Source organism: Ceratosolen solmsi, unplaced genomic scaffold (assembly GCF_000503995.2).
Source record: "Ceratosolen solmsi marchali unplaced genomic scaffold, CerSol_1.0 scaffold7, whole genome shotgun sequence".
NCBI lineage: Eukaryota > Metazoa > Arthropoda > Insecta > Hymenoptera > Agaonidae > Ceratosolen > Ceratosolen solmsi.
The window spans coordinates 13,291,727-13,316,961 of NW_011948413.1; the positions used below are offsets into that span (position 1 = coordinate 13,291,727).

General features: G+C 28.7%; 1 protein-coding gene across 4 annotated transcripts in view; it reads right to left on the reverse strand.

Annotated features, from left to right (window-relative positions):
• LOC105367499 (T-lymphocyte activation antigen CD86) overlaps positions 1-25,235 on the reverse strand; it is a 423,881-nt gene that overhangs the window by 22,912 nt on the left and 375,734 nt on the right. For all 4 annotated transcript variants that reach the window (XM_011506238.1, XM_011506237.1, XM_011506236.1 and 1 more), the window contains exon 4: positions 8,021-8,148. In XM_011506238.1, the coding sequence (XP_011504540.1) occupies positions 8,021-8,148 (128 nt within the window). The remainder of the gene's footprint in view (positions 1-8,020; positions 8,149-25,235) is intronic.

The following is a 25,235-nucleotide window of genomic DNA, read 5'->3' on the forward strand; positions in this document are numbered from 1 at the left end:
CGTAATGCTAATGATCATGAGGCGATCGTTTTATCGCAAAATCTTCGGATTGGCTCGTCATCGGTGGTCAGGACTCTTGGGGACGTGATTTGTGCTTTTATCATGTTCATTGTAAAACAATGAGGATGAGATAATGGTGAAGTGTCGAATCGATATACGTGCCGATAAAACAATAACTACTTCTTATTATACATGTCAAGAGAATCTGGAATAACTTATTTAAATTAACTTTTGTTCGATGCTTTGCTGGGTTGTCTGTCGCAGTGGAAACTTTTCACGTTGTCCTTACGCTTAGTGGGATGAACGACAATTATATTCTTAACTCTGATATAACGAGGAGAAGGATGGTTTTCCGTACAAGATGTTCTGGTTGTGTTAACCCGGACAGCGGGACCTCGTTCGGGAACGTAGGCGTCACTAGGTCGTCGGGGAAATCTTTCAAGGTCATCTCGCGTTCGACAAACTCGCGATAGCTACTGAGGCAGCTCCTTGCCTCCCACAAGCTTTAATCTTTTGCGTGGACACTTGGAGCCGCCTTTTCGTCGGTATGTGTACAAAATGCTTTTGCCACGACGTCTAGTTGATCCAACAGCCACTAGAATTAGTTGTAACACCTTATCCGGCTTATCCGTAATTGGTAGGTTGCAACTTGCTTTTTAGGATCATTGATAAAATCGGGAAGAATTTTGCTTTTTCATAAGAAGCGACTAGTACTATTGTAATATATATTGAATGGATGAAAAGAGAGATGACAATATATTCTGTAAGTGAAGCTCTTGCAATAACAATAAAAGTTAACGAGAAACTGCTCGTTAAGGCGAAATTCAATAAAAATGCACTACTAAATTCATCGAGACATTAATGTCAAACTAAATAAGCACGATTTTACGTATACGAAAATATTTAGCGTTTAAAATTCCGACGATTCATGTATGCCTTACAGTGTTCGTAAAAAAGCAATAACCGATAAAAGGTACGCATTAAAATATTTATTATACACGGAAGTTTGAGCACTGCAAAAACTTGTAAATGTATTAAACTCTCGTTGTCGGCGTCAAAAAATAGTAAAATTTTTGAAAAATTTCAAATTCATAAATCAGATAAGAATCTTCAAATACATTTAATTTTCTTTTACTTCAATTGCTGCCATTGTACTGAAAAACAAGGATATTTCGGATCTTTTCTGAATTTGATCGTTGATGGATTATGAATGGTTTCGTAACCTTCTAAATGTAATTTACTTTATAAGTTATTGAACTTTAGTGAGATGGAAGTGTCGTATAATGTATTCTAACCTAAAAAACAAGAGAAATAATTATTTAATATTTATAATTTTAGAAGAAAAAAATTAACAGTGTTGTCTTACAGTATTAAAAAGTATCGAATAATATAAAAAATAATTAAAAATCAATCAAAACGATAAACTAAAATAATATTAATTTTCATTTATTATCTACAGATTAAGCTTTGGATTTCTGCTAATGGAAATACAAAGATTATGCTTTTATTGTTTACTATTTTCATACACTGATGCAAAATGTATTTTAAATTGTAATATTAACTTATAATATTTTAATAAAACTGGATCCCTGGAGTATAACTAAACTTCCCACTCGAAACAAAAATTTATCCAATTATACATTTTAGTAAGCTTGCGTAGTTATTGGAATTAAATGCAAATAAATCAAGATTTACGTAATATCAAGAATTAGTTTATAGAATGTGAAATAAGATTAAGCTACTTCTAATTTTAAATATTATTCATATAAGTAATAAGCTTATACACATTTCTGGATAAAGTTAATAATATTTTTGTTCATTAGACATTTATAGATGTTTTAGGAATTAAAATTATTATTCTATCAAAATTTATTCATTAACTATACCTTCTTAATAATATTAATATTTGAAAATTAATGGAACGATAATATTGTTCGATATATTAAATCAATTTAGCAAATAATTATTTAATATAATTCATAAAGCGATATTAATCATTATTATGTTTATTTCCATTTATCAAATACAATTCTATTTAGTTTCTCGATGACTATGCAGATTGTAAATATCTAAAACTAATATTTTATTATGATATGATTTATCTTATGAGGAATTAAAGAATATTTCATACTTTTCAGTTATTAGGCACACATAATTCTATGCGAATTACTAATATTAAATGTTAAAATGAGTTATTTTTATGTTCCAAGATTAACAGATACAGAATAATGTTTGATTTAATTGCAATAATTGAATGGAAATTAGTGACTAAGTGCTTATTAACAATAACATAACAGTTAAAAGAAGAAAATCTTTTAATTTCAGGTGAGGTGTTTTATTGAGATACGCCAGAGTAGAATTGAGCTTATTGTTTATAATTTATGTATAAGAAGATGTGAGAAAATATTATACAAGTATAAAGTGTGTTAATTTTAGATATTATCTAAAATTTAGTTATTTTATTATAGGGATTGCCATTAATTTATATAAACAATTTGAAAAAGACATAAAAGTATACGGACGGATCAGTTCAGAAAAGCGTAGAAATAAAAGAAAAATCGTTTAAATAAGAAAGCTGAAGAGAATTAATACGAATAAAGTAAAAAGGCATTATCGTATTGAGAAGGTAATAAACTTTCAAACTTCAGAACCTTTCTGGTTAATTAAAAATTAAAAGATTAGATGAACTATAGTAATATTTAGTAAATACACTACGAGGAAATGTAATTTAATTGGCGTGTATTTACTATTTACGATCGATTTTCAATTAAACGCTATGCAACTCAATATATATTTTCTTTGCGTTGTCACTTCATGTTCCCTTAATATTGTTCATCGGCACAATTGCTCTCGCAAAGAATAGCCGGTCACTCTCAAGACCTCCGGGCGTATTATCCAAGCATGAGAGTACGACAAAGAGATATTTTTCGACTTTTTCTTTATTCGCTATTAGGAATAGAAACTGAACAGCCTGCGACTTTGAGTTATTTTATCAATTTTGTGTGCCACGTAATTTATCATTGAGATGAACTTTGAAGTTTCCCTATTAATATTCACAATATACTAGAGATTATACGCGAAGATGTAAGATGATGTTGCAGATTTATGTATTTGACTTGTTAATAGTCACCAATTTACTACGTATTGATTGTTTAAAGCTTATTTTTACATTCGTTTATCAAGAGAATCTGTGCGAATAATTTACTTAAATACCTTAATTGTCAGATTTGAAGTAAAAAAAATAAGAATTTTAATTTTAGCAAAGCGAGTAATGATTCACTTAGAGGAAAATTGTAGGCATCAAATGTTGTTTTAAGCTCCATTTATTATTTTTAATACTAATATAAGAATCTCAAGTGTTTACACTAATTTATTAAAATTAGAGAAGCACTTAACATCTTTTAATAGAATTTCAATGATCAAAGTTTTTTCTGTTTTTCTTTAAATACCTTATAAATATTTATTTATAAAGATTCATTTTTTATTGCAAAGTTTTAAGTTTTATAAACTATATGACAATGGACCCATAAGATAAAACAATTGAAAAGAAAAATATTTTTTACAATTTTCAGAAATTTAGGAAATTTACGAAAAATAATTATATATCGAAGATTAATATTTAATTTATTATTTTTTAATTATTTGTTTTTTAATTTTCATTTGCTTATCAATTTTCAAGAAAAAATCATTCTGATTTCCAATCATTTAATAAATCTTATTATTTATATAATATATATATATATATATATAATTAAATAATTATATAAATATCAGAGTTAATTTTATTTTTTTTTTTTTTTTTTTTTTTTTTTTTTTTAATATTATTAAAAAAGATATTTGTATTCGATGTTTATATTTAAGCATTATTTTTAACGTTTTTATTTATGTAATTAATAATGAGTTTAATTAATGAAATAGTTTATAATCGTGGCACAAATAAGATAAGAATGCCGTCAAATAAGTATGACTCTGAAATTTCAAATTTCTCCTAAATATTCAAGATAACTAACTATTATTCTTATTTTGTTAATGTAAAGAATTTTTATAGCGTTATAGTATAATAATCAACAAAATATCATAAGTCCGAAGCTTTTAGACTTTAGCCTGCTTTTAATCTCCGTGCAATATCTATGTGTTGAGTATATATGGATATACTTCAGAGGGTAAAATTCGAACGTATTTCGGTATTTGTTGTTTTCCTCTGGGTTTACGTATTTCAAAAACATGCGCATGGCTTTGTAGCACTCAACTTTTAAACCCCGTGGCGTTTTTCGCTTTATAGAGTAGTTTTACAATGAAGTGCTCTTGTTTTCATTCGGTGACACATGTTCTGTACAAATAAGTGACTGTCCGAAATCTGTATACATGTGTAAAATGGACACGTGATATAGTTAATTTGGATTTTGATATATATTCTTGTAAAGTATATCTTAAAACAAAAATAGTGTTTTTTTGCAGATGCTTTTAAGAACAAACATTCAGTAACTATGTAAGGGTTTCTTACCTACCTCATGCCCATAAAATCTGAAGTATGCCATTGTTTATAACATTGATCGCTACTTTAGACTAATTAGACACGAATTTATGAAACTATGTCTGTACATAAGTTATAAACAAATTCTTTTTTTTTTATTATTAATAAATAATTATAAAAAAGATAATTCAATCGACAACTAAGAGAAACGATAATTAACGATAAACTGACTTCTTAATTAATATCGTAATTAATAATTTTTCACATATGCTTTGATATTTATTGTTTTTCTTTATAAATGTTTTATACATTATTTTTTATGAGCATTATTTTTTCAAATATATTTCATTCAATAATCTGTATAATTTTCTTTCACCATGTAGATGTATAATTGTCGTATTTTCTTTGTGTTTAATTATGGATTGAAATATCATTTCATGATAAATATAAAAAATTTCATGATAAATAGTGAAATATATCTTTACAACTCATAGCTTTGATTTCTACAAAATATTACATTTATTTTAATGATAAAATAGATATTTTTATATATATAGTTCTCTTCTGTTCGTAGGCAAACAAACGATAATCTGTTTTATAAATTTCAAAGTTGAAAACTTCAATTGTTGCATAGTAAATGAAATAATTTAAATTTCAATACAGTTTGCCTCATACGGATTTTATGCACAATGGTTAATAAGTTTCTTCATAAATAACTTATGTAGATTTAAATACTTAGTAAGTAAAATTTACTTAGCAGATGCAAGAATAATTAATGCGTGTATATACATGGTAGTGTGAATATTTGCAGAGAAAACAGAATCACTAGATTCAAATTAATTTCGTCAAAAACTAGTGGACTAATATATTACTAATATATTACTACATATATTCTATGCCTTATAGGTAAGGTGCAATAAATTTTTTGCGTATGTTATAAAATTTGCATTATGCGCATTATATATAATGTTCAAAATGTACATTATAAAATTAACTTTACACTTGCGAATCTCTCTCATCTCTCTCTCTCTCTCTCTGTCTCTCTCTCTCTCTCTCTCAGCCAATCATTTTTCATATTTATCTTTTATCTCGACGAAATAAATATCGCTAAGAAATCATAAAACAATCATGAAGCCATCCTCTTCCCTTGGAAAGATGTCGAACAGCGGCATTTTTAATTTTTCGTTGAATAAAAATGTGCAGCATCCGGTGGAGCTCCTTTGCGAAGAGGCACGTTTCTCTCTTAAGTAAACCGATACGCACTTGCTCGGATTTATTTCTTTTTTCGTGAGTTTGGTGTATGAGCGTGTATGTGTTGGCCAAGGGTTCGCTATCTGCTATGTGCCCGTAAACTAAGCTAAGCGCTGCTGCGTCAGACTGATTGTGAGAGTCGGGCGGACTTGGCGACATTCTATCTCCTTTATTATGTGGTGAGCTTGAATTTTGCTTTTAATCAGCCTGCTTTGCTTTAATCAATTTTACGAGGCTTTTACTTTTATTTGCCCGGGGTCAATATTCTTTGGCCATTATAATTAGACGAGCTCGGTCTGATGTAAAACTTATAATGGCCCGGAATTTTACTATAAAACCACCTTACGTCTTGTATTATTTATTTATTTTTGTTTTTTTTTCTTTTTTTGTTGCTTTTCCTTTTATTTTTACGATGAAGCTTTATGCAAGGGTAAATAATGTTTTACATCGTCAAGTCCACAATGACAATGATTTAAAATTTAAAATGATATAAAATTATACAATGATTCCAGTATATGAAAACCTTCGACACTTGATTCTGTAGCCTTTATGTACGTTAAGTTATTAAATATCAGGAATAAATTACAATAGAATACGTTATAGTATAAAATACTAATTCGCGAGTATCAAGATAAAGCTATTAAGAAGTTGATATTATTATTGAGGAGTTAGAGGACTTCCCATGCGCTAACGAAAAATCATCTATAAAGACAATATTCATAAAATTATAGTGTTATTTGAAATAAAAAAAAAAGTTTTGATTTCGAGCAAGAGAGTTTTAAGTTTCTTGAATTACAAGTAATATACATATTTCACTGTATTTCCTGTAAATACTAGTTATTATAATTTTGTTATCTAATATTTTCTAATATTCATTCGAACTTTTGTGAAGAAAATACATTCTTTATGTTTGTAAATACAGATTTGTTTTCAAAGAGTCAAAAAGCTATTATATCTTAACGGTTGCTCATTGCTATGAGAGAAGAAAGTTTTGCGAAGTAAATATATTAATTATTTCAGCAGTTACGAATACGCATGAGTGAGTTGTAGATTTTTATCGAAAACAATGAGAAGTGTATTGAATTTCAATTTTTTCAGGCACATCTATAAAATTCACTAAATTAAAATAAAATCAAATGACAACGGAAAGCTCTATAATACATTAAACGGTAATTAATTAATTTCTTTTTTATTTCAAAAGAGATTAAAATAAAGTATCATGATAGACAGTTTTTAAATTTAATTTCAACTTTTATTAATTTTATAATTGAGAATTTAGAAAAATTTGGATAATGTTTGCGAATATGAAATATCAACGATACTTCATATTAATGATCTCGTACGATTAAGAAATAGGAAAAACCATTGTGATTATAATAGCAAACTTTTGTCAGGCGAAAATAAAGTAATAATGAAATAATTAGGTTAAATTACAGCGAAATATACAACCAAACATACAAGAATTTTGACTTTCAATATTGAGATTAGTCTCTTGTAATGATGATGGATCGATGGTTTTGCTGAGCCTTATATTCGTGTATTTATTTTTAAATATTTTTTTTGTTGGCGAATGAATAATCAATAGTATTAATAAAGCAAAAAACGAATAGCGTAAAACATACTTCTCTATAAATATGGATGCCAGTTATCACGAAATGCGAAGTAATAATACATTTAGAAAAATTGTATTACAATGTAGAATAGTAAAGCGAGTAGAAAGTATAGGAAATTATGTCAATATAATAGATGAGTCTTATGCTTTAGTCAATATTTTAACGATAATTAAATTGGGCCGATAATGTACGATAAGGAGTTTGTATGAAGAAAAGCGGAATATAGGATTCTGATATGGAAATGAAGGAGAAAATGAAGGAGAAAATGAAGGGTACTTGAGTGAAGTAAGATGGCGATTGACAGTCAATAATACGTTGACTTCAAAAGAAGTGAAACATGACGGGCTAAACATATACATCCAAATACTAAATTTCTACTTATAAACTTTCCATTATTTAATTAAAATATAAAGTCACATCGACATTAGTAATCGAGAACATCTTTAACTCAATAACAAAACCCAATACGTATGTATCTGCTACTATTATTGAGGGAAGTTAATGAAAACGTTGTCCGATGAAAATCGGCCGAATCAAAGTGGTGAGCAAGTTTTCCAAGCGACATTGCAAAGTTTCTGAGATCGCTTAACTGTTTCTGTCTGTTGGTTATTTCAGTGCGAAGTCGAGCGAATAAAGCCTCTAACGTTAATGGCTTATGAAGTTTGAAAGGGAGTTTACTTACAGCGTCGTTATGATTCCAGAATATGAATAGCGGTGGCTCTGGACTGTGTAGTACGATGCAAGTCAAGTTGATCGTACTGCCGCGATCAATGTAGAGATCTGGACCACCCAGTATGTCGGTCACTGGCTCTGAAATTAAAGTGCACAGAATTAATAATTTCTTATTGTTTTGATTAGATTTCGAAGTTTTAATTAAGCGAGTAAGTAACAGAGACTTTTAAAGGACGCTTAAATGCCCAAGAGTGGCAAACTCTGTTGGGTATGATAATTTTTCCCTTTATTTGCAAGTGTAAGTGCTTGTATACTCGGGTATACCAAAATTAGGTTATTTTAATAACTAATTGTCGAATATTATTTCAACTGGCTTCAATTAAAAATATTGATTAGCTCACGTTCATTTCATCTGAATAATACACCATATACTTCTCTATTAAAGCATTTATATTTATTAAGTGCAATCATTTTCAATGAAAAACTTGACAATAAATTCATTTATATTAAAAAGAAATAACCTGCGTATCATCGTTAAGTATATGCAATTATGAAATTATAAATTTGGTTAGCAAATTTTGTAAAATAATCAATGAATTCTCTAATAATTGTTTATTTTAATAAAAAATATAAATATATAAAAAAAAACTTTATTAATTAGTATCATAATATATAATAAAATTACAAAGCACTTTAATTTATGGCTTCATATTCAATTTGGTCTAATTAATTTACTCGCAACTACGTATGAGCTTTTCCTGCTATGTCTATTTAAGAAAATTGTATTATTCTACTATAAATAAAATAGAAATTTCTAATAGAATATAATGAACAATTGTTTAAGAACGTTACAACTAGATAAAAATATTCTATTATAGTATTTATAATTTAATTTATAGTTAAGTAATAATTATTACAATAATATAATTAATGAATAAAAAATAATTAATTAATAGCGACGTAGAGTAAAATAAATAATTACTATTTTTTATGTGGCTCTAAAATATTTTACTAAATTAAATTCTTTAATTACATTTAGTTTTAAATGTTTTCACTTGAAGTAAAGATTCTTACCTACGCTTAGTTTATTGCATATATTTACTCAACAATACCAAAACGTCTATTTAATTGATTTTGAAGAAGTAAAAACATTTACTTAGGGTAGGTGTTATTTTTTAATAACTTATAGAGAATTTTGACGGATTTTTTGTTGAAATAATTATAATTTAGAACTTACTGCAATTATTATAATTATTTAGATTTAATTTTTAAGATAATATTTAGCATATATTATAAATACCATAATTATATAACATAAAGACGTATGCTAAAAGCACATGTAATAACGGTGAACGTGATAAAGTTAGTTAATTGCGGCATTAAGCCATTCAAATTGTTTACCAGCTTGCACAAAACATCAAAGATGACGGCGAAACTTTTAGATATCCGATGTAATGTAAATTATTATAATGGATATTTATTCTTTAAATACGTTTATTAAGAGAATTGATTTGTTCGCAATTGTTAACTTTTAAATGATAGCAATGGTAAGTAAGAAATTTTCATTATCATCTAAATGTCGTATGCGATGCTCAAGAAACTCTTGTATTTTTTAATAAGATTTCTCGGGAATATGAAGTAATATTACGATAAAATCATTTAAGCCCTACAATATCCCTACTCCATAGTTAAGTAAAGGTTTGGATATTTTTCAGATTATTTAGACTATGTTTCGGTGGCAAGATATCGGCAAGATCTTGATTAGATAAGACTGAGTAATTAGACAGCATTTGGATTTCGACGAAAACCTGTATAAAAAATTACTTTGTCCACAATTTCCCTGGAAAAAGAATATAATATTGCCAATAATTTTACATAGTAGCGTTTTTAAAGAATTTTTCTTCATCGTTTCTATTATTTATAAAGAAAAAAAAAAAAGAATAGAAGAAAAGTAATATTTAAAATCAACCATAATGTTCCGTAATTATAAATCATATTTACAAAGTTTAATGATTAATTTTATACAGTTAACAATTAACACTCGCATTATTACAATTAATAATAATTAATTATTAAAATTCTGGTGCGTGTATCATCTATGCTCTTTAGTAATACATAAACAATTGTCATATAATAAATTTTTATAAATGTCTATTTTCCTCTTCGTCTACTTGGCACACGAGTTTTTATATAAAATAACGTCCCTGTGTCTGCAACTAAATGTCCTTATTTATTTATTTCCAATGTGAATTTTAAGGTAAAAGCACGAGCGAGTATTAGTAAAGGATTGTCGTAATATTCTAAGCTGAGTTTTTAGCCGATGATCAATGATGTTGTAAAATTTAAGCGCTACTCTGCAGTCGGCGTCGTTGCCTAGTCTAAAGAGTGAGACGAGAGGATGCAGTTACGCATTGACCCAAGTGGTGTTCGTACTATCCGTGCACACGTTGAAAGACGTAGTTTCCGGAAAGCTTCGATGATGAGATATCCCAGTCTTATCGCCACGACTTAAACACGAAGGTTAAAGGAGAATTGGAAAATCTCATTGCCGGATGTTCCATGACGAAGTAGACGATAGGCCGTTCAAGAATCATTCTGTCTATCTGTCGATACGTGGTATTTAAAATTTACTCACAGCACCATCCTTGCGACAATATACATAATTTCAATTAAGAGGGCATCTTTACACGAGCTGCTGACATACGTGAGATGTAATTGTTTTTCAGATGTTTGCGAGGCTTTAATAGTGAATTTAAGAGGAATGATCCGGATTAGTATATTTTTAAACAACGTATCTTAACGCGATAGCGACACAGTTGTGTTTATGTTAAATGAGGTGTTTAGCCACGGGCTCTGGAACTAACATTTCCGTGTGTAAAAGTGACATTAGTTGATCTTCATTTTGTTATGTCCTTTCCTTGTTCACTTTGTGAAGCGAGTCAATTAGCCAAGTCTGTAACACGGTGTTTATGGCATTTAGGAACACTGGATAAGGTGATTATTTCGGCACTTTAGAAGTCTCTAAGCTGGCGCTTCGCAGTGCCTATAGTTGAAATTGTAAAGCGTTCGTTCTCGAAAGAAACCTTCTTGTTCGAGCATTAAATAATACTACAGACAGTTTTTTTTTTTTGTTTTTTTTGTTTTTTTTTTTTTTTGTTAGATTATTTGGATTTCTCTTAGTTAACTAGGTATTGGCAAGAAATTTTGACTCGGTCAATTGGATTAGTATAATAGTTGTTTGATTTAAAACTGGTAAGAACTTATAACAAAAACTGCTTCATTCGGTCTCTTGAATAGTCGTTTAACATTTGAATCGTACGTCGATATCGATCCTATCCTTCTAAAAAATGAAAAAAAGACAAGAAAGAAAAAGACAAAAAAAAAAGAAAAAAAAAGACAGAATAATTGACTCGATAAAATAAAAGTTGATGTTCTGAGCACACGACATTACGATTCACTCAATTGACGTTTGCCCGGTGTATTTGTGTCTCTTTATTTGTTTTCCAAGTTTTTAACTTGTTAATTATATATTCCTTACGCGTTCCATAATAAAAGTAATTTAATAAAAATTAATTTAACGAATATGCATAAAAATATTTCCTCTTAAAAAAAAAAATCGAATTTTCAATTACTCGTTAATAGCATAAGCAGTAGTAAGTAATACGCCAATAAGACAAACTGTAATGATAACAAATATCAATGGTATAAGCTATAGTTATGCAGACATTGACGTAAAACTGTTGTCTCCAATTATTTTTTATCCTCCAAGCTCATTATTAATTGTTTAATAATCTATTTTATGGACAGTGGCTTTTGAAAGGTTGCCGAGTTCACGCCACCGTGAACCGACTGGGGATACTCGGGGAGCGTATTGTGCACGTAGTATGTGTGTCACGTATTCGTAGTATGCGTAAGAGACGTGGCTGCACAATAAATGTGGAATAGATAAGGAATGGATGAGGGGTTCCGGCGTATGCGCGGGGTGCAGATTTCGGGCCTTAGGAGTCCTAAACACGGGTCGGATTATCGCGAGTGGGTACACACACCATAATTGACGCGTGCAAAATCTTGGAGAACGAAAGCGGAATTCTCATTCCTCGGTTGCTTTTCGCTCCGGACGTAGTTCTGCTACTCTCCTGGATATGCTTTCGATGCATCGCGCTTGCATCGCGGGGAAAACCCTCGATATCTACGGCCGACGGATCGCGCTCATAAAATTCCGTGAGTTTTTCGTGACCTTGGTAGGATTGCGATGTCCTTTCTTGTATCGGTGAACACGTATAGATTAATATTGAGCTCATCATCGCATCCCCAAAGTAACCTGCTACCTCTTTCAATGCTCGAAGCCAAGGAAATTCCAATCCATCTGTGTTCACCAATATAATACCAATATAATCACCAATATAATTTCCCAATGTAATTAAGAATACGATAAATCTGAATTATGACATAATTATAATGCGCACTGTTACGACTCTAATGTCTACAGGACGAAATCCGATATATATTAATTTACACGTGATTATTTTTTATTATTCGATCGTCGAGTAGACAAAATTCATCTGGTAAGACAGTTAAATTATAATCGATGACCTAGAATTGTAAATTCCTTTAAGTATGCACTGTCCTGAGAGATGAGATAATTTTCTCAGCAGACTTCGCTCTTCATACTTCTCTCAAGACCAGCGCTTTTTTCATCCGAGATAAAGATTTACGAAAGACTAAACAAACAATTCGCGTACAATCATCTAAAGCACTCGCGTCCTCTTTCTCACGAGATCTTCGCCTCTTTCCTCCTTCTATCCGGTTAAAAAGACTTCGATCTTCCCGGTTTTAAGTCCATCTTTCTCCTTTGAAAGCAAGAAGTGGTGCTAAGGAAAAAGCAAGTAGAAAGTGGAAAGAAGTGTGGATGTATACAGGTAGAAGCTTGAGCCAGCTGATTTTACATCTACATCGTGAATCACGATGTGGTTGACCCGAACTCCTTCGGGTAGCATGGAAGAGCACTTACTGGATCTCTTATACAGGCTTTACACCCACCCACCCACACACCACGCACGCGCGCACGCACGCACACACAGACACACGTATATACGCAGTATCTACTTTCTCTCTCTCTCTCTCTCTCTCTCTCTCTCTCTCTCTCTCTCTCTCTCTCTCTCTCTCTCTTTATTTATCTATGTGAGCATTTTTTATCCAAGTCTCGTGAAAAGTCGGTTGTGCACAAAATAAATTTACCAAACTTTATAATAATAATTTATTAGGAACTCTATAAAAGCTTTTCCAACTTAAGATTGTTCGAGTTTTAATAATGTAGAATATAATTTTTAAGGAATTATAGAGCGATACATAAAATTATAACTATTTCCCTAATATTTATTATTTTATTTATATTATTTAAACATTCCTCTTATTTTTCATGTTGCACAATTTTTCCGTATTATCATTTACATTCAATTTCATTACTCATTCTAAGCACTACTCATAATTCTCTACTTTTACGTTAATTAATTTAACTTTGCTAAATCTTTTTTGTACACTACTATTTGGGTTCTTGTGAGAAATTAAAAATTCTGTTTTAAATAAATCACTTATCGCTTCATGTACATTCTAGGTTACCGGTTTATAAAACTGTATCACCGTGGAAGTGAAGTAACTTTACAAACTAATGGCTTATTTATCGAGAATAATATGATCATTCATAATTACATTTGAACAGTAATTAACTATACATAGCATTTATAATTGTATTGCCATTAAATTTCAAAGCTGTAAACATTTGAAAAATAATTGCCGCCGCCGAAGAAAGTGGAATCCTCGGGAACTCAATTATAAGCAGAAGCAACTTGTTAATGTTAGTTCACTCCGTGTGATTAAATAAGCTAGTTGACGAACATAAAAAAAAGGTACAACAACTACTTGGACAATCAAGAGTGAAAAGTCGCGGTCGTGAGCGGCTGGATCACGCGAGGTCAGTCAGTCGATGTTTCAGTTTTAAACATTTTATAATAATCATGCCCACGTGGATGGATGCTAGCAAAAAGTTGAATTATTATCCAGGCTCCGATGCCCATATGTCTCTTAGTGTCCCGCAGATCGAGGTTAGAAAAGAAAAGATGACAAGGAAGCGCGAGCCGCACGCGAAAGGGCTTTGACCGAATTCACGCGTACCTATAGGGTCAGAGCGCGTTGGCTATAAATCATACGAGGGCGAAGGAAGAGTGAGAGAGGAGACGAAGAATAAGCGGTGGCGTGGCCCCGTTCCCGCGATTAATCAGGCCTGATAGCCGAGACGTCGAGACGCGTCACATTGGTTTTCTCTCGGTGTCCTTTCTCGTCCCTGTCTTACTTATATCCCAACCAACCTTGGCTTTCCGATCTCTTACCATTGAACAAGTTGCGCGGCTGTGCATTAGCCGAGCGTATTTTTATTTTATATCTTGAGGGGCCGTGCCTGAAGTGGCTTAGATTTTATTTACTATTCTGGAATTTGGGATGGCTTCATTTAGGAAATCGTTGGAAAACGTATGCCGAGTGCCGCTAGGCAGTCGTATCAAATTATCAGTACCTAGGCACAACTAGTTGCGCATTACTAGTTGTACGATAAGCAGCCAATACCATCGATAATATCTATTGTTTTATCTTGACTGTAGGGAACAATTGAGTTTCAAAGTCCCTGTCATTCTAATCGCTCATAACAAATTGCATCGCATGCGAGATCAAGGAAATCTAAAATTCTAAAATTAAAAAAAAAAATTACATATTTATGAAAACAGCAACAAAGCTCTACATCATCCCCTAGCCTTCCGGACATCAACGGCTCCGCTCGTAAATAAAGTCATCGTCGCTCCTTTAGGATTGAAAGTGCACAATATACGCGCTATGGCAATATGCGTGTTATGTGCGAAGTGATTCGTTGCTGGTGTGCTCGTGCCTTGGAGGAGTGTAGTTGGTGGGGGAGGGGATGGGTAGGGGGAGGGGGGGACAGCCGAATAACGCGTCACATCAGAATGTGAGCGCATGAAGTCAGGGACGCTTGATTGATGAAGAAATGCGGAACGAGAAGATTAAATTTCGGATGCGAGGGGCACTCAATGCTTAAAACTATGTTCTTTAGAAAATCGCAAAGTATGGGCTGACTGTCTTAATGCTTTCCTGCCGTTTTTAATATTCATTGAAATTTTTTTTATATCGAGCGCTAGATGATCGAGTAAGTATTAATATATTTAATTTCCATCTTTCCCGGCAGAATACACATTTTTTTCGTTTAAATTGGATTTATGGTGGTGCTGTGGGTGGCTCTGAAATACAGTTTTACTTGGCAGTTTTACATTTTGTATGATGATAAATTATATTAAAGCTTAAGATGATTGTATTTCTAGTTTAACATATTAAAATCACGAAATGAATTTTGAATTGGAATTTTATTTAAAAATGCTTAAGTCAGCATTATTTTATTCTTCTATTTATATGACATTCAATGGAATTTGTGCGCATTGATTCTTCTGAGAGCTCATTAAATTCAAGGATAAAACGTTATCTTTAACAAAACTTTAATTAAACTTATTATCAAACGCTATTTAAATATCTCAATCAGTTGCAATACTTTGTATTGGACTTTATTGAATTGCCGTTATTTTTATAGATAACAAGCATATTGTCAATGTTGATATTGAATATTACAAAGCAAGCATATAATAATTATCTTTTTTATGACTTGAGTATTTCTCGATTCATATACAGATTTAAAATTCATCTATAAGGTTACGATGTGCACCAACTATTTTCTAGTTTTTAAGTACTTTATCTTAAACTTTTATTCTTATTGCTAATAGATAAACAATTTTTTCAAAATAAGTAGCTCATAATAAAATTACGCTAAGAAGTGTTTTTACGTTGCCATATTTCTATACATAACAATTATGAACAATGTTTTTTAGTTAAAAAAAAAAAAAAATTTAGGTATACAAATAAAAAAGTTTACAATATAATTTTCGTCAAATGTTTGAGTGAAAAACTTTAGTATCATAATGTTTCAAATTACATTTTAGATAATAAACTTTTAGTACACTAAGTAAAAATATTCTGCGTAATGATTAAATAAAAATATCCGCATAAAAATATAACACAGGTTTAAGATTAAAATGATTTAAGCCATTATTTCGAAATTTTTATATTTTATTAACTAATAAATACGGAACAATTTTATAAAAATAATATGTATTTAATAGAATAATCGTAATTAAGCGTAAACAATTTATATTAAACGTAAAAAGTGGATAAAATGATATTAACAATAATTATAATTAAACCCATTTATTTTGAATGTAAATAAATCCTCTTATCTCTTAGGAAAAATAATAATAATAAATGTGGTTGAGTATGATATCTCGATGTGGTCTACAGAATTTCAAATTTTCTAGATTTTACGGTTGAAGAACGTTCGTTGCAGGATATACGAAATAATTACAGAGCAGAGAAAGGATGAGTTTTAAGGAAGAATAAAAATTAGATGAATCAACAATAGCTTTGGAATTGTTGAAAAATAAATTCCTTTGTCATGGAATTTCGTAGTTCTAAAACCACGCAACACCTTGATTAAAGTACAAACCTACGGTTGCAAAAGAATTCTAAACGAATAATATTCCTATTCAGCTAATTACATAATACAATATCAAATATAATTCGTGAATTATATCCTTGAAGCGAAATCATTCATTTATAATAAATCATTATATGCAAAATATTTAATGAAGAATAAAATGCAAATTCAATGCTTACGATACATCTGTTGGCAAATACATGTTCATAATATTTTCTAACGAATAGTGTAAAAAAAAATATCAAAACTTATAAGCTGTAGCCATCTGAATATTAAAAAATATATCGATAATTTTCGTGAATATATTTATAATTTTTTTTAAAACTTAAGTGTATACAAGTTCAGTTAGCTATGATAGGAAAAATAATGTCGAATATGTAAAATATTTTTGAGAATTAACTATGAGGAACAATGAATCGTTGCATACATCAATCGTATAAAAGTATTTGCATCGTTAACAATTCTGTCAATTTTCCAAGATAAAAAATGCTAGACGTTACTTCATATTGTATAATTAATACAAGAATAATAAGGTTTATGAAATATAAAATCTTACTCTTTTCCTACAATGGATTAAAATAACTGAAATGTTACAAGTAATTATTCAATACTATTTTGTATTATTTTAAAATTTGACGTACAGTAAATGCTATTCTTTACTATTTAAAATCGACATGTTACATGAATCCAATAATAATGAATTTTTTTTTTATGTAGATTGTTAATCCTCATTTTTGATAGACTGAAGAAAAATTATACTTTTTTTTCTGAACGTGCATCTTATTGAAAAGAATTTATTTTCAGAATATTAATATTATACAGGATTAAATCAATTAATACTATTATCGAAATATCCCAGTAATATGTATTGATAATGATAATTTGTGCATTTGCTTTGGAGTTCATTATAATAAACATCAATTATAAACAATTCATTATAAACAAGATTATAATGTAGTGATATTGTTAATAATGTAATGATTAATATGACGATTCAAAATATATAAAATTTATGTTATTATTAAATGGTATTATTAAATGTATAATGTTAAATAATATAGTTACAAAAATTAATATTATAATTTTGTAATTTTGTATTTCACACCCTAAATGATATAAAAATTGAAATTAATATTTGTCACTATAAAATCATATATAATTCTCGTCGTATGAATAATTTTTCATTAATTTGTGTTAAGTTTATACTTGGTGCTTTACCTGAAATACCTAATATAATAATAAAATAATATAATAAAGTATGAGATGTTTCGATAATATGCAAAATATAATATTTAATGAAATCTCCTAGATATTAAATCTCAAAAATTCACCACAGAATACTTTATAAATTTAATTGATATTTTTTGTTTTACTTCATGTTTTATTTCAATTAAATAATCAATTAATTCAGTTCAATTAATTCGGTAGTCTACAAATTATTTTATTTATTTAATAGTTATTATAAATTATATATACACGGTGGTACATATAAAATTATTCTCAGTATATTTTTAGTAGTTTTTAGTTTTTAGTTTTTAGTTTTTAGTAGTTTAGTAGTTCAGTAAATTTATATTCTATTATAATAATGATAATTATTAATAAAATTTTTACTGCATATAGAAAAATATAAAATATATTAATTATAACATAATCATTGCATAATACCTTCGTTATATTAATAATAATATAAAAATCTATTTTAAAATATGATACTCTTAATTAAAAATAATGTGGTTGAAAATAAAATTACTAAATTATTTGGTGCTGTCAAATAAAGTGAATGGAATGTCACTTGTACTACTCGATTTTTCGTTATCTCTGTAAAAACATAATGAATGCAAATGCATTTATTCGAGAAATAAGGGACCTCAAGTGGAATAAAGATAGAATGAAAGAAAAAATATTGAAAAATAGATGAAAATGCGGTTAGATTTAGAGTGATATGTGATGAGGTTCGAAAAAAAAGAATGAATAGGGACGAAAAAATGAGTGGGGAGCGAAGATTAATATATAGATACATAGAATTACATAGAAATGTAGAGAGGAAGGATGATGGAGAAAAGAGGAGGATGATGAAAGAATGACATGGCGTGGGAAAGGTTGGGAGAGAGGGGGAATGAGAGAGAAAGTGAGCTAGTGAAAATCGAAAAATCGGAAAGTAGCTTTTGCAAGCGAATGAGAAATTTGTACTTGCAGGATGCGAATCGCCCGGGAAATTCCAATTTCGATCGAGGAAATGAATCTCTACATATTCTATTTTTGGCTTATCCATCGAATTGGATGCGGTTGAAAATTTTCCGCATCTCGTTTTCGAGGATTATATGCATACACGGTACTCGTGTCGTTTTCTTTCTGTATTGGTTCTTTTATTAACTAACTAGCTCACTCAAATATTTTTTTTGTGAATTTTATGAAAAGCCAAGGATTTCCAGCAAGTAGATAATTCTTGAGATAAATAATAAAGAATTTTTTTTTTAAAGACCTGACTATACAACTAATTTGAGTGACAACGACATAAATTCATATTTATTAATTAACGATATTATTTTTTTTAACTGCTTATTAAAAAAGTACATAAGAAGGTTTGAGTATTATATTTAGTACTATTTTCTTCGAAATAATATTTTTATTTCATTAATTGAATTGTGTACACACCTTCGTATTTATATTTATATTTATTACAATATAAAAGTTATAATGCAAGGAAAAGATATTTTGCAATAAGTGTCAATTTCCTATTTCAATGTACTAGGAAAAGTGCAAACTGAGGAATTTTCAAATTGAAATCACATTTTGTTGATAATTCACAATTTGCAACGAGTAAATGGAATTTAATATCTGCGCATTTCCATGCTACCAAATCTATTAGGCTTTTAATTTTTCTAACTTTAAAGCAATAAATTATGTCACACCGCATACAAAAGCAAGTTTTTATTAATTTTAAAAATAGAAAAACATCTCTAGCTATTATTATCAATTAAAATATGTTATATATTTCCAATGTATATTGTTTCATTACTTATTCCTTTTATCCTTTTGATAATTTATCTATGTTTCTAAATTAGTTTCCATTATATTTATATATATATATATATATATATATATATATATATATATATATAGATATGGATTTATATTTACATATATGTAAGTTGTATTAATACCAGAAAAATATTTTTTTTTCTATACATTTTACGAAAGTTTCATATTTATAAAATTTTATAATGCATTTGGATCGAAGGAAAATTTTAAAAAAAATATAGAAATTCTAACAAAAAATTTAAGGAAAGGGCGTGTATACATATTTAGAGAGGGAGCGACAGAGAGAGAGAGAGAGAGAGAGAGAGAGAGAGAAAGATCAAGAGAATAAGAAGGGGTGAGTCAATGGGAGAGAGTGATATGAGGGACAGCGGGAGATCAAGTAAAGATATTATCAGTGAGATTGGAAACTTGGGCTCCAAGTTTGTAAAGTGAGGGTTTAACTACTGGGTCACGCACAGCTCTTACTCTATGCTCTTATCAAGCCTAAATCAGCTGACAAGTTTGTAGATTCAGGGAGCTATGTACTGACTGACATTAAACTCACAACGCTTTATAAATAAAAATTTAAACATAAAAATAAGGATATTTCTTCTAACTTATAGTTAAAATCGAAATTTTACGACAGTTTATTATCTAATTCAGATATTGCAATGTTTATATATTTTTCTTATCAAAATGTTTGCAATTTTTTTTTTTTTTTTTTTTTTTTTCATCAATATTATAAATAAATATTACATCACTCACCTTTATTTAGCCATACCGATGCAGCCTTATATATTATACGACTTACTTAATTAACTATTTAGGAATGGCATATTTTATTTTCAGTTTAAAAGAAGAGAAATCGAAAACGATATACGATAATCTTCCTTAATATTGGAGTTTGTACAACGAGTTCCCATGCGAAACGTATCTATGCATTCCACCCTGCGAATGCGAAATCGAGTGAATTTGAAAGTCTTTCAAGTAATAGTGAAGGATAGTATTCTTCTGTATGGAATATGATATGTAAATGCGACATTTCGATTAACGTAATTTTTCGGTTTATTCCGAGGATTGATTCTTTTATGCACTCTTTGGATATAATTGTAACGTCATTAATCATTAATAATTTTTAAGTATGTTATTTTATTTTCTTATTTTCGATTTCATATAAACATTTTTTGTTTTGTTTTTATACGCTCATGTAATTGTGATTTTCATATTATAATTGATAGAATTATCAAAATAACTTGTTATTGGTATTGTTTTATAAAATATATTCCTAGTTGGAAAAGTGAAAATTATACAATGATAGAAATAATTCCTTTTTTCAAGTTCTCGATGCTATAGAGAACATGAGACAAGGCATAACAACAAGGTACAAAGATGTTTTGATATCATTAGTCTCAATATTAAAAAAAATGTGAAACGTAATCAATTAAAATACTATAAATATATTAAATTTGTATTCTTCGAAATTTTTCAAATAATTTTAAGTCAACTATCACATACAAAGTTGCCTAGAGTCGATAAAATATAAGGTGTAAATACCAATATAAAGTATCACAGAATTAAAAGAATAATAGAAATAGCAATGAACGTAGGTGAAATAATATTCGGGAAAAAAAATTGCAATATGAAGTTAATAGTACAAAAAAGTAAAAGATCCGTGATTTTTTTAAAATACAGAAAATATTGTATGAACAATCATAATCGAATCAATAAATGTAAGTATTTAAAATAATACAGTGGTACAAGGTATTTGCAATAAAAATATTGTTAAAATATTTAGCTTAAGAATGGAGAATACAGAGATTAAATTCTATTGAATCAAAGAATAATAATACATGTAATTATAAATCAATTTTTTCGAAAAGAAGGAGATAACGTTGTATTATTAAAGAGTAAAGAAGACATTTTAAAAAGAATCTTTATTGTACAATAAAATAACTGTTTTATTTTGTAATATGATATTATATGAAAGTATGGGTAATGTATTTTTTATACGATCTAATAATTCTAAACGAACTTAAAAATTAAAATATCAAGGCCAATTTACCGCACAAATTTTAAAATATAATCCACCTTCTGTAAAATGAAATTTATGATAAAATGAAATATTATTATAATAATAAAGGTAGAATAAAAATTAATAATATTATGAATCACGTAGCGGATGATTGGATTAGAATAAGTGTCGATTAAATAATATAATTATTTGATTTATTTAAGGAAGAATGAAAGAGGTAATTTTTTTAATATTTTGTCGTGGCTAACGATATCTCGATTATGAATGCGTAATAAATCAAAATAGTAATAATCCACATGGGAATGTTTGGCAAATACACATTTAAATCACAATTGATAAACTATTTTTATACAGTTAATTTTATTTTTTTTTATCACATATTTTCTTTTCTTTTTGCAATTCTGTCTATGTATGTATATATTTAAACAAAAAACTATAAATAAATGTTATAAATATTATAATACATGACTTTAAATTAATAATAAGCTTAATCTGAGTTTACTGAGTTTAGACGGAATGACTGCTCTAGTTATGAATAATATGGACACTTAACAAGTTTAATACAAGTAATCTTCAATATTTTTTTAAAGAAAATTATGTTTATAAAGAACAGTATATATTTCTATATTAAAATAACGATTAGATCGTATCGGAAAATAGAATTATATACAAGTATTTATTATATTAATTTTTAGACATCTGTGACGAAATATATTGCTGTTATGTTAAAGAAGATTCTAATCTTATCCACATTAAATTGTTCATAAATTCGATATATCAATTACAATAAAATAAAAATCAATACCTCGAAAACAATAATTATAATATTGAATATATTGAAAGAAATTAAAGTAAATTGTAATTTAAATGAAATTTCGATGTGATACATTTAATAGGATACATATAACAACATTGTTTCATTGTTAATTCTATCTGACTGTTACATTCAATAATTAAATAAAATAGACACACTCACACACACACACACACACACACACACACACACAAATGTATGAATATAAATATTTAAATTATTTTATTGTACTTTTTGAATAGTGAAAAATAGTTGAAAAGTATTTAATTTGAATTACTTTACTTGTCTTATAATTTTCAGGCATAATGTCCAATTTATGAATCCATCATGTATGTGATATCATTGGCTTCTAACTGTACATCAACTTTATCAAAAAAGATTAAACTTTAAATGGATACAATCGTGACGTTCATTAAATGTACGTCAATTTTCAAATTAGTTTTATATAACAAGAGCATGCTAAGAGGACTTTATTTATCAAAATATTGTCAAGTACGTTGAATTTTTTCATATATATTATTCCTCCTTTATACAAAAGTATATATATATATATATATGTGTGTGTGTGTGTGTGTGTGTGTGTGTGTGTGTGCGTGCGCGCGGGCGTGTGTATCATTTACTAAAAACTTTTTAAACTATACATCTTGTCTGTAGTCAAGAACTTCATCGATTTCAAGTTTGATTGAAGTCTGAAAAGCTTAGTAGACTCCTTCATAGATTTATGAAAAAGTTCAAAAAAATTACAAGAATTTAATTTTATTTATTACTGAATTTTTTAAATAGTTTGTGTTAAATTGTTTATGATATAAATAGAGGATAAAATATAAATAGATAAATTATATATATTTATTTATTAGAGTAATAAAATAAATAAATAAGTTATAAAATTTTCTACAAAGTACATTGCGAGAGGTCTCTATTACACTAATATAAAATATTTTTTCACTAAATTCTATTAACTATTCAATAGTTAATATGTATATTTTTAATAAAAAAGAAAGTTTTACTCTATGCTGCTTTTAGAGATATTGATATGATATTGACAAATAAAATAAATCAATATTGACATGTATTTGAATTATGGCTTTAAAATGTAATTAAATAAATGCATTTATTTAGTTTTTCCTCATTTCAAAACATATATAAAATACCACTTGTGTTTGTCAGTTTAATAATTTTGATTACTTGATTATTTATTATTATCAATCTACCTGGTATTTATGGCATTTCAAATATAAATATACTAAACAATAATATTTACAATAATTTTCTTCTGTAATTGCTTTCAAATTGGTAGAAATTTTATACAATATGTATGACTTATGATCGCTACATCCTTTGGTTTTTTAGTCATTTAAAATGGCAGCAAAGTTATAAATTTTATTAATATGACCGATAATCCGGAAGATCACCACATTTACTACAATCATAAGGCTTGAATTTAATGGTCCGACATGGCAAACGTGCATCTACTTTGCATGAAAGAGCAAGTGAGTAAGAGAGCAACTGATATGGACTCTTGGGAACGAATGGAAATGGGTAGTTGTGCGCGAATGTCGATGCAATCCTTCATCTCTCTATGAATGAAGTGAAAAATCTTGCAGAGTATCTAAAAAAATACGTATATAGGTTAGGTATTGCGTGAGGGGGTAATTGTAGTCAAGAACATTTGGCGTTGAAATCTCGGGTAGGTGACAGGTTGAGGCACTCGGTCTCGCTCTGTCTGACTCTACTCTATACGACGAAGGACAAGATTAATTCGATGAATGCACTAGTAGTATCCGTAGGAATAGTGTATTATAAAAAGTAATAACATTGATCTATAGAAAGTGATCTGATTTGAGAACAAAGTATACTTGAAAATTCGAATATGGTATGGACGAGCTTATCGATACAGCGGGAACTTGGGTGGTGGAGGCAACCCCTAGGAATTCATTGCTTGGGTAATCAATGATAATTATATTCCGATTCTACAAGTACTCGGTAGTTTTGCAAATGTAAATAAAAAATCCAATTTTTCCAACTGATAAATTATATAGCTAATCCAATTGTTGAATGAGAGAACCGAATGATAGTTGAACCGGGTCCCATTGCCAATATAGAACCTGTAATTAAATTCATTTAAATTAATCTTCATTACAATAAAAGCCTCTAGTAGATTTTACCAGGCGGATAGATAATACGCAAACACAAAATTTTACTCATCCAAGTGGATTGAACATATAGGGGCTCATTTGCAGGTATACGAAGCTGTTACAATGTGATAGTGGGACGTAGCGATGTCGATAGGTCCTCTACTAATATTACTAATACCACTACTACTGCAATTTATAATATGCCTCAATGATTATAGGGTATTCGATTTCTTTACATAAACTTCTCATATTTTATGACTTATTTTTATGAAATTTTAGTACCTGTGGTGTCAGTAAAAAAAAATACAAAAAAAGAGCTTGTTTTGAAGGATTAAAAAATTATTTAATTCTAAAAAGCGTCTAGCCGATAATGATCGAATTTACTTTATTTTACACGGTAGACGATAATTTAATCTTAATAAGAAATCTTAATGAAAATGTTACAAAACGGTCGGGCCGAACAAACTGTAAACTTTTTCCATTTAACAAATATATAATATCAATAATATAATGTATAATTTCATATTTCAAAGATTGATTTTCAGCAACTTTCATTAACATGTTATTACATAATCTGTCCGTGTACTTCAAATAAGTAAATTTTTAAGAAATTCATATTGC